At 46.8% G+C, this 11,450-nt stretch overlaps 1 protein-coding gene across 2 annotated transcripts in view; it reads left to right on the forward strand.

Annotated features, from left to right (window-relative positions):
* Positions 1–7,883: 7,883 nt before the first annotated feature.
* Positions 7,884–11,450, forward strand: part of SAG (S-antigen; retina and pineal gland (arrestin)) — a 41,449-nt gene continuing 37,882 nt past the window's right edge. Inside the window, exons 1-2 of one of the 2 annotated variants that reach the window (XM_011952029.1) lie at positions 7,884–8,242; positions 9,572–9,674. In XM_011952029.1, the coding sequence (XP_011807419.1) occupies positions 9,600–9,674 (75 nt within the window). In that variant the 5' untranslated portion in view covers positions 7,884–8,242; positions 9,572–9,599. Of the gene's footprint in view, positions 8,243–9,522; positions 9,675–11,450 lie in introns of both variants that reach the window. The other variant, XM_011952028.1, reaches the window with a different exon arrangement.

Consider the following 11,450-nt stretch of genomic DNA (forward strand, 5'->3'; position numbering starts at 1 on the left):
AAAAAAAAAAAAAAAAAACCTTTGGAAATCTTGAGTAAAATGAGGTATGCCTGTATCTGCGTAGAGTCTGTAAAAGTGCATGAGGTATGTGGTACCTGCCAGTAAAAGATGGGACTAATCACAAAATGATTCTTAGCTGCCTCACTTAAGCAAAATTTGACTTCTCTGGCCTCCTGGAACTCTGACTTTCCTAACAGGTCTCAACCCTTCCTGGCCTGTTTGTTCCAGATCGTCCCTCTCTGTGCATGCTCCGACTGTTCCTGTCCTCTCAACCTTCCCCGCTCCTTAGTGCATCTTCCCGGGCACCGTGTTGCCTTCGTATTCTAACCTGCAATTGGTGAGCACAGTGAGAACATCCAAATCAGGACAAACACAGAACCCAAGGGAGTAGACAGTATTGTCTCTAATGAGTCTAGTGTACCCACCACTCAACAGCCCTGTCAGTCTCAGTCAGCCCTCTTTGATGCTTTCCCCCCAGAGTATTTTAACGCAAATTTCAAGCATGTGGTTTTACCCATGCATTACCATGCATCCCAACCCAACCCGGCAAGGAGACCCGGTTGTGATTCACCTACTGGAATTAACAGTGATGGTATCACCGGCTGTGATTCACCTACTGCAATTAACAGTGACGGTATCACCCACCCTTCAGTCCAGTGTTCCTGATTGTTGCAGCGGTGTTTCTTATGATTGGTTTGAAACAAAATCCAGTTAGCTTTTATAACAGACTACCTCAAACTTCATGGCTTAAGACAATGATGATTGACTAAGATTCTGTGAGGCAGCTGGCCTGGTCTAGTGGGGATGGATGGTGGAGGTGGCTTTGTTCACACGTCTGCTGGGAGGATTGCTGGCACAGCAAGCAAGCAAGCATCCGTGTATAAGCAAGCCCTTGTCACTATCCTTGGGTCACTTTTTTTTTTTAAGTCTCACTCTCGCCCAGGCTGAAGTGCGGTGGCACCATCTCGGCTCACTGCAAGCTCTGCCTCCGGGGTTCACACCATTCTCCTGCCTCAGCCTCCCAAGTAGCAGGGACTACAGGTGCCGGCTACCATGCCCGGCTAATTTTTTTGTGTTTTTGTTAGAGACGGGGTTTCACCATGTTAGCCAGGATGGTCTCGATCTCCTGACCTCATGACCCGCCCACCTCGGCCTCCCAAAGTGCTGGGATTACAGGTGCTGAGTATGTATTCTAGAACAGTAATTCTTGCTGACCTTTTTTTGAATGGCCAACACTGGTTGTGGTTGGCTTCTCCATAAGCATACGCTTACATCTCAAGTGGGGACATTAGACCTGCACATGACTGTGGGCCCAGCCCCCACTGTGGATTGCTCTGACCCCAGGCACAGGAAGATGATGGCAGGCGAATTCTGGCTTTGGGCTTCATTTTTGTCAGAGAACTGCAGTGAGGAGAAGATAGGTAGGCATGCTTGTGACCCCGGCGGTAAGAGGATAAACTGTAAACAGCCTGGCTTCTAGTTAGGAAGCCATAAGTCCTGTTGCCCCCAGGAGTACACCCAGATGGTCCTAAGAGACTAAGGAGATCTCAGGGCCGTCATATGCTTTACACCCGATAGAGTGCTTGGCACATGGTGGGTTTATAGTAGTAGAATTAGTGGAAAACAAACCAGCCCCAAGATTGTCCCAAAGTATAACTAGCTGAAAGGAAGAGAGAATCATTTAAAAATGTAATAGTAGGCCAGGCATGGTGGCTCACACCTGTAATCCCAACACTGAGGTGAGGTGGGTGGATTACTTGAGGCCAGGAGTTTGAGACCTGCCTGGGCAGCATGATGAAACCCTGTTGCTACTAGAAATGCAAAAATTAGCCGGGTGTGGTGGCACATTCCTGTAATCCCAGCTACTCAGGATGCTGAAGCAGGAGGATCACCTGAGTCCCAAAGGTCAAGGCTACAGTGAGCCATGATGGTGCCACTGCACTCCAGTCTGGGCGACAGAGCAAGACCGTGTATCAAAAGAAAAAAAAATTTCAGATTCACATACCATAAACCATTTTAAAGTAAACAATTCAGCGACATTTAATATATTCACAATGTTGTGCAACCACCCCCTCTAATTCCAGCAAGAAAGAGGAGCAGTGCTTTTCAGACGTTTTTGATCAGTAGTGGTGGATCTATCTGAAGGAAACTTGTGAGCCTTCTCCCCAGAAAAAGGCATATCTACGTAACTTTGCATGCAGCTTAGGTTCACAGATCCTGAAGCCCATCCAGGGATCCCAGGGTAAGCCCTCAGTTCATGGCTGGCTGTCCACTCTTCTGTAGAAGCAACCTCATCATCGTCAGAACCCCCTTTAGTGTTGAGGCCCAGGTGGCATGACCGGAGGCTGAAGCAGCACACAAGATAGACGTGAGCCTCACCGCTGGAGAGGACGAGAAAATCTTGATCAGGATCGTCCTGCACAAGACTTGACCTTCTTAAGGCCATCTGCACATTCCATGAATCTTTCCACCTTGCACGACAAAGCAAGCTGGGGGGTCCCCTCAGACCGATAAAGGAAATAGGCCAGGCTACTCCCTCAAGGTCATAATGGATTCAGCAGTAGGCCAAGAACCCAGGACTCCATCTGGGGCTGTTTGTACAGCATGCTCCTATTACGTGGGAACTCGCAACATTAAGTACCATTTTCAGCACAGTGCCTCCAGACAGATATTGGAAATCTGTCTAGGGGTGGGCCCCCCAGGGTGGGGAGAGGGTTTCAGTGCCTACAAGGCTAATCGTGGAAGGATTCACGTGCGGAAATGATTAAGCTCGAGCGATGGAGAGAAGCAGAAGGGAAGCCAGTTCCATCCTAACGTAATTTTTCACTCTTTTTACTAATAATTTAGTATTAGTAAATCATAATTTACTAATTCTAATTAGTAAATAATACTAGTAAATACTAATAATAGTAAATAATAGTTTTTTCACTCTTTATGCTATTTGGAAAAAAAAATGGATATCCAACAAATCCAACGAGATAGTGATTTCCCCATCCTTGGAAGCATTCAGTAATATATTGGAGATGTTAACAGAGGAGATCAAAGTAAGGGATGGAATGGGAACAAAGTGATTCTTTTTTAAAGGTCTCTCATTACCTTGCAGACCCACAGGATTGCGTTTATGATTTCAGATATTATTAGCCAGCCCAACCCCAAACAGCCCTCTACTCTTTAAACTCATTGACTGAGTCTAGGAGATACATGTTGGAATTAACGTGACTTTGAAAAGCTCCGATTCCCTGGCACTCTTTATCCATACTTCAAACTGCCCAGGTGTTCTCTGCTTCAGTAAAATCAAGGCAATGAGGACACGAGATTTTCATTTTGTAGCTGATGTCTAGCAGAATTACCCATTTTCCTCATGCATGAGCCCCAGTAAACCCATAAGACGACAACCCCACCCCAAAGCCTATAAACCTCTTAGCTGGACGCCTCCACCCCGCCCCCACCTCCCCTGCCCGGCAAGCTGGCTGCTGTGTTTAGTGTTTGGAGATGAAACACAGAGTTCAAAGCATTGTCTCACTGGAAGCCAACCCCAGAGAAACAAGCATGCTGTAGCCACTGGTGCCCAGACTCTGAGATTTCATAGACCAGTAATTCTCAAAATTAAATCTAGGGGAAGATTGCCAGCTTTTAATTTTTGCCAAGTAAGGACGTTTTTCTAAACTACCACATACTCTTGATTGATATTTCATAAAAAGAACGGACATTTTTGTCCTTATGCTTAGGAGCTGCATTCTGAGATACGGGTCAAGTGTCATGATGTCTGCATGTACGTTCAAATGGTTAAAAAGGGAAAAAACAGATATAGAGGAGTGCAGGCAGCAAAATGTTAATTGTCAAATCTTGAAGTTGACTGTGTGGGTGTCTATTGTATTGTTGTTCTAACTTTTCTGTGCTTTAAAATTTCATAGTAAAATTGTAGAATATGCAGAGCTAATGACAGAAGGCAGATCTGTGATTGGGGCAGGAGGGTGGATGGAGTTGTTGATGGAAATGGGTACAGGAAACTTTGGGGAGTGGTGGAATTGATCACAGCGATGGTTACACAATGTATATGATGACCAAAACTCATCAAGCTGTACACTCAAAATGGGTGAATTTTGTTGGTTATTAAATAGATACATTTTACCTCTATATGTATTTGCCTACACTCATCTATGTCTATCTCTATTTCAAAATTCACCCATTTCATATATATATCTCAATGAAGATAGAGAGGAAGAAGAAGAAGGACTTGTTCTGTTTTTTGTTTGTTTGTTTGTTTGTTGTTGAGATAGAGTCTCACTCTGTTACCCAGGCTGGAATGCAGTCTTGGCTCAGTGCAACCTCCACCTCCCAGGTTCAAGTGATTCTTTGCCTCAGCCTCCCAGGTAGCTAGGATTACAGGCGCCTACCCCCACACCCAGCTAATTTTTGTATTTTTCGTAGAGAAGAGGTTTCACCATGTTGGCCAGGCTGGTCTCGAACTCCTTACCTCAAGTGATCTGCCCGCCACTGATTCCCAAAGTGCTGGGATTACAGGTGTGAGCCACTGTGCCCGGCACAGCATTTTTTTTTTTTTTTTTGAGACAGGGTCTCCTTCTGTTGCCCAGGCTGGAATACAGTGACATGCTCACGGCTCACTACAACCTCAACATCCCAGGCCCAGACAGTCCTCTGACATAAGCCTCCCAAGTAGCTGGGACCACTGGCACACACACCACCAGGCCTGGCTAATTTTGTTTACTTTTTATAGAGTTGGGGTCTCACTATGTTGTCCAGGCTGTTCTCAAACGCCTGTGCTCAAGCGATCCACCTGCCTCGGCCTCTCAAAGTGCTCAATAAATGTATATATATGAATATATACACAAATACATAGCCTCTGTGTGTTTTCAAAATGTGGGCATGCGACACATCATTCTACAACCTTGTTGGTTCTGTCACAATCTCTCACCTTTCTACTCCAGGCATTTTACCACAGTCAGATTTTCCCAATGAACCCAAAATGTTCTACACATCCTTTTTGACCAGTTGTGTATTCAGTCTGGAGCTGCACATGACATCTGGGTGTCGAGTGCCTCAGCATCTTTTAATATAGTAAACCCCATTTTTTTTTTTTTTTTTTTTGAGACAGAGCAGTCTCGCCCTGTCACCCAAGCTGGAGTGCAGTGGCATGATCTTGGCTCACTGCAACCTCTGCCTCCTGGGTTCAAGCGATTCTTCTGCCTCAGCCTCCCGAGTAGCTGGAACTACAGGCGCCCACTACCACGCCTGGCTAATTTTTGTATTTTTAGTAGAGACGGGTTTCACTCTGTTGGCCAGGCTGGTCTTGAACTCCTGACCTTGTGATCCACCTGCCTCGGCCTTCCAAAGTGCTGGGATTACAAGCGTGAGCCACCGCGCCCGGCCTAGTAAACCCCATTTCTATGGCACTGTTTGTTGGATTTGTCTGGCAGTTCACTTGTGTCACATAGCTCATTCCTTGTATTTCCAATAAATTAGAAATGATGTCTGAAGGCTCATGGATTCAAGTTAACCCCAAGGGACACATCCCATGTGGCTGACACCACCGGCAATATGAAGATTGATCCTGGTATCTGCCATGCACCTTGGGATGACAGCATGATCCATGTGGCATCGCTTTAGTCCTACAGTCATTTTCCCATCAACTCTTCACCTGATGGTTTTAACACCAATGAATAATCTTTGTGTTTTAAAATAGGGGTTTTGCAGTTCAGGTATGGTGAGGCCAACAAAAGAATATGCTAAGGATAGGGTGACATTGAAGTGAAGACTCAAAGCAATTGAAGGAGTGAGCCATGTCGCCGGCTGTGGGAAGAGTGTTCCAGGAGAGGAAATAGCAAGAGGAAAGGCCTAGACGGAGGTTTAAAGAAAAGCAGGCCAGCGGTGGTGGCTCATGTCTGTAACCCCAACACTTTAGAAGGTTGAGGTGAGAGGATCAGTTGAGGTCAGGAGTTCGAGACCAGCCTGGGCAACATAGCAAGACTCCATCTCTACAAAATTTTAAAGAATTAGCTGGGTGTGGTGGCATGTGCCCGTAGTCCTAGCTACTCGGGAGGCTTAGGTGGGAGGAGCGCTTGAGCCCGGGAGTTCAGAGCTGCAGTGAGCTGTGATTGCACCACTGCACTCCAGCCTGGGAGACAGAGCTAGATCCTGTCTCTAAAAGAAAAGAAAACAGACTCAGTACTCTGGAGCGAAGTGGACAAGGGAGAGAGAGTGGTGAGAAATAAAGTCAGAGGTAACGGGGGGCCAGAGCATGCCAGACCTGGCAAGCATCGTCCAGACTTAGATGGGAAGCCATTGGAATGTTTGAGTGGATGTTGATACCCCAAATGTTGGAACAAGCTTTCTGCATATACTGGTTTCATTCCCAAGTCAGTCCCCCATGTAAGTGCGTTAGTGGTCACAGAGTCCCCTCCATCCATTCCCTGAGTGTTCTTGGGAGCAGGCATTGTTCTGGGCACTGTGAAGACAAAAGTGAGGGAAATGCAATGCCTAGGCCCTGCCCTCATGGAGCCTAGACTCCCGTGAGGGAAGAGAGACCGTAGAATAATTCCCAACCAAGAATGAAATGCAGCCAGGCACGGTAGCTCATGCCTGTACTCCCAGCACTTCAGGAGGCCAGGAGTTCGAGACCAACCTGGCCAACATGACGAAACCTCATCTCTATTAAAAATACAAAAATTAGCTGGGCGTGCTGGTACACAATTGTAATCCCAGCTACTCGGGAGGCTGAGGCAGGAGAATTGCTTGAACCCAGGAGGCAGAGGCTGCGGTGAGCCGAGATGGCGTCACTGCACTCCAGCCCGGGCAACAGAGTGAGACTCTTATCTCAAAAGAAAAAAATAAAAAAGAGTGAAATGCAAGTGTGTCTCCAGTCTGGTCCTGGAGGTTGGGGATAGCTCCCCTGAGGAAGTGACTCCTGGTCAAAAATCTGAAAGGCCAAGAGTCAACAAAGTGGAGAGAGGAGAGGCTTGTTCCAGGCAAAAAGAACAGTGGGAAGGAGGAAGCGTGGCAGATGGCAAGGAAGGAAAGGCAGGCGGAGGTTCCAGAGGCTGCAAGCTTTTTGCCTGCATTGTAAGAGCAATGGGTGATTATAAGCAAGGGGTGACAGGTCCAGGCTCAGAAGGTTTCTCTGCCTCTATGTGGAAAAGGGCTTGGAGGGTAGAAATAAATATAGTCGGCTGGGTGTGGTGACTCACGCCTGTAATCCCAGCACTTTGGGAGGCCGAGGCAGTTGGATCACCTGAGGTCAGGAGTTCAAGACCAGCCTGGCCAACATAGCGAAACCCTGTCTCTACTAAAAATACAAAATTAGCCAAGTGTGGTGGGCGGGCACCTGTAGTCCCAGCTACTGGGGAGGCTGAGGCAGGAGAATCACTTGAACCTGGGAGGCAGAAGTTTCAGTGAACCGAGACTGCACCACTGCACTCCAGCCTGGGAGACAGAGCAAGACTCCATCTCAAAACAAAAAACAAAACAACACAAAAAAAGAAAAGAAATAGATGTAGTCAGGCCAGTCCTGGGAAGCAAAGGCGGTGCTGGGGATGGGAGGAGGCAGACAGGTTCCAGAGACAGTGAGGGGATCAGCAGGACTCCTGAAGCCGTCAGTCAGTAGGAGCGGGTGGAGGAGAGGGACAGACCCAGCTTGGTTTGCATAACACCAGGTTCATCTTGAGGCTGACATTTCTCCTTGACCTTTTTGTTTAGTCCCCACCCCCAAGGTCGCATTAGCTGCCTGCTGAGTTTAATCAAATCTCTTCCTGTCCTGGCAGTGCCCAGGAATGAAGGGATAATCAGTCTATTTCCAGAATCCAAAGAGGTTTAGAAGAAAAAGTAGCTTTCAATTAGCTGTTGGCCCTCCCACCAACCTTCCCCAAGTGAGCTGGGTGACTCATACATCTGTGAGACCGTCTGTATGGAGACCGGGGCGGGGGTGTTGCTTAATGCTTAGAACTGCTGAAACGACCAGTTCACTGTCTCAGCACTAATGCAACTCTGCTCCTTAAGTGGGATTTGGCTTTTAGACATTGAGACCTGGACGCCGGGCATCCTCGCTAGATCCTCTACAAATTCCCCACATACACAGGCCAGGGGCCTCAGCGGTGCCTCTGCAGGCTCAGCTGGTGAGACGGCACCAGCTTGCTCAGAACAGGGGCTGGCTGTTCATCGTCTCAGAGCATAGAGACCCTCTCCTTGCCACCCGGCCCTTCCCACCTGGTTGGTGACAAATCACAAGGTATGTGACCACCACAGGCCAAAACCTTCTCAGAAACCTGGGGCAGGTGTGGGGAAGAGCCAGGATGGGCGTTTTCATGCAGACAGTAGGTCCCGCCTTCACCTTTTCTGTGTGGTTTCCATAAGACTTTGCTATTTAAGGAGACTCATGCCATGGCTCATGCCTGGAGTCCCAGCGACTCAGGAGGCTGAGGCTGGAGGATCACTTGAAGCCAGGAATTCGAGACCAACTTGAGCAATACAGTCAGACCCAGTCTCTACAAAAAAATAAATAAATAAATAAAAATAAATGAGCTAGACATGGTGTCACACACGTGTAGTCCTAGCGACTCAGCAGGCCGAGGCAGGCGGTTCTCGAGCCCAGGAGTTCGAAGTTGCGGTGAGCTGTGATTGTGACACTGCCCTCCAGCCTATCCTGTATCATCCATCTTAGACAGAGACGAAAACAGACACAAAACTTCCCTGGCCATCACAGGGTTTGTTTGTTTTTTATTTGAGACAGAGTCTCCCTCTGTTACCCAGGCTAGAGTGTAGTGGCACGATCTGGGCTCACTGCAACCTCTACCTCCTGGGTTCAAGTGATTCTTGTGCCTCAGCCTCCCTAGGATCTCCCTAGGATACAGAACGAGATCCTATATCTTAAAAAAAACCTCAGAGTATGTTTAATTCCAGACCACTAAGATGGCCTCTTAATTGTAATACAGAGTGGCTATCTCTTAGTAGGAATTGCTGAATAGAACTTTTGGGATTTTAATATATTCTTTAAAAAAAAGAAAAATTGATAGGATCTTGCTATGTCCCCCAGGCCTGTCTCCAGCTCCTGGCTTCAAATGATCCTCTCGCTTCAGCCCCTCAAAGTGTTGAGATTACAGGTGTGAGCCACAGTACCCAGCCATTAATATATTCTTGAAAACAGTCTTTATGAAGTAGTTATGTTGTGGTTTTTAGGAACTTTTTTGATTTATTTGCCATTAGACACAGTCACAATAGAACTTTAAATTCAACCTGGCTAAGTGTGATAACACCAAAGGTTAGCCAGAAAGTAAAACCTCACTGGAATCTAGCTGGACTCCCTGGTGAGGTGTACTGAGAAATGTTTGAAGCTTACCAAGAAAAATAAAAATATTGAAAACACCCCAAATCATGCTGCAGTAAAAGACAAACTAAGCAAAGACTCATCAGTGAACCTCGGATGTTGAAGCCGGTAGAAGGGAATGGTGAGGGTGCACAGCATCTCGTGAGTAGATTTCATACCCAGGATGTTCTTGACTTGATATTTAGGATTGTCTTACCTTTCTCCAGTCCTCTAACGCCTGACCAACACCCCAAGGTGGTAGAAGTTACCAGGGACAGGTAACATGGCAGCCAGCGGGAAGACCAGCAAGTCCGAACCGAACCATGTTATCTTCAAGAAGATCTCCCGGGACAAATCGGTGAGTGGTGCAGCAGTGAGTGGTTTGATAGAAATTATTGTTTTTTAAAAATTGAGCTTTTTCAAGTACAGTATAGTCACGAGCAACGTCAAAAGTCTTTGAGGACCAGGGCAGGTGGCTCATGCCTGTAATCCCAGCACTTTGGGGGGCTGAAGTGGGATAACTTGAGGCCAGGAGTTCAAGACAAGCCTGGCCAACATGGCAAAACCCATCTCTACTAAAAATAAAAAAATTAACTGGGTATGGTAGCAGGCACCTGTAATCCCAGGCTTGGGAGGCTGAGGCACAAGAATCACTTGAACCCAGGAGGTAGAGGTTGCAGTGAGCCCAGATCGTGCCACTACACTCTGGCCTGGGTAACAGAGGGAGACTCTGTCTCAAAAAACAAACAAACCCCGTGACGGCCAGGGAAGCTTTGTGTCTATTTTCATCTCTGTCTAAGATGGATGATCACTGAGATGTAAATGAGTGGATGAGCTGCAGAAATACAGGTTCTCTTCAATCTCATCAAGACTTTAGTCCTATCACCCTCAGTTTTCTCCCAATCCCTCAGTCCCCACACTGTCTCCCCAACCTCTGCTTCTGTTCCTAGCCGGCCTTGAACCCTTGACCTACTATTTAAACACTGTTATTTAAACAGCGTTTTGTCAGTGTTACCTGTGATTCCCTTGGGCTTTTGCCTATCTCTTGTGTCACCTGCCTGGGTAAAACCCAGACAGTGATCAATGTGACTCCTTCTCTGTGCACTTGCCCCACCACGGGACTCTGAAGCCTCAGCTGGGCCTGCGGGGCCCCAGTCTGCCCCCTTTCCACCACTCTCCAGGAGCACATTAGATGCTCCAGGTGTGTCCATGAACTTCCTGGCGTGGGAGAGGGTCCACCGTCCAGCGTCTGTGGTTAGCTCCACTCAGCATCTTCCTATGAGCCAAAAATCTAGCTCAGCGCCATCCAGTGCAAGCCACATACGTAATTTTAAATTTTCTAGTAGCCACATTTAAAAAGTAATAAGAAACAGGTGAAATTCATTTTGATGCTGTATTTTATTTTAACCCATTATATCCAAAAAACTGTCAGTTCAACTCATAAATAATATAAGAATTATTGAAATCTGGTGTGTATTTTACATTTACAGAACATGTCAATTTGGAATGGCCATATTTCAGGTGTCCGGGAACCACCTTAGGCAGTGGCTACCCTACTGGACAGGGTAGCTCCTCGCCATCATTCTGGTTTTTTTTTTTTTTTTTTTTTTGAGACAGGGTCTCCTTCTGTTGCCCAGGCTGGAATACAGTGACATGCTCACGGCTCACTACAACCTCAACATCCCAGGCCCAGACAGTCCTCTGACATAAGCCTCCCAAGTAGCTGGGACCACTGGCACACACACCACCAGGCCTGGCTAATTTTGTTTACTTTTTATAGAGTTGGGGTCTCACTATGTTGTCCAGGCTGTTCTCAAACGCCTGTGCTCAAGCGATCCACCTGCCTCGGCCTCTCAAAGTGCTCAATAAATGTATATATATGAATATATACACAAATACATAGCCTCTGTGTGTTTTCAAAATGTGGGCATGCGACACATCATTCTACAACCTTGTTGGTTCTGTCACAATCTCTCACCTTTCTACTCCAGGCATTTTACCACAGTCAGATTTTCCCAATGAACCCAAAATGTTCTACACATCCTTTTTGACCAGTTGTGTATTCAGTCTGGAGCTGCACATGACATCTGGGTGTCGAGTGCCTCAGCATCTTTTAATATAGTAAACCCCATTT

This window comes from Colobus angolensis, unplaced genomic scaffold (assembly GCF_000951035.1).
Source record: "Colobus angolensis palliatus isolate OR3802 unplaced genomic scaffold, Cang.pa_1.0 Scaffold33, whole genome shotgun sequence".
NCBI lineage: Eukaryota > Metazoa > Chordata > Mammalia > Primates > Cercopithecidae > Colobus > Colobus angolensis.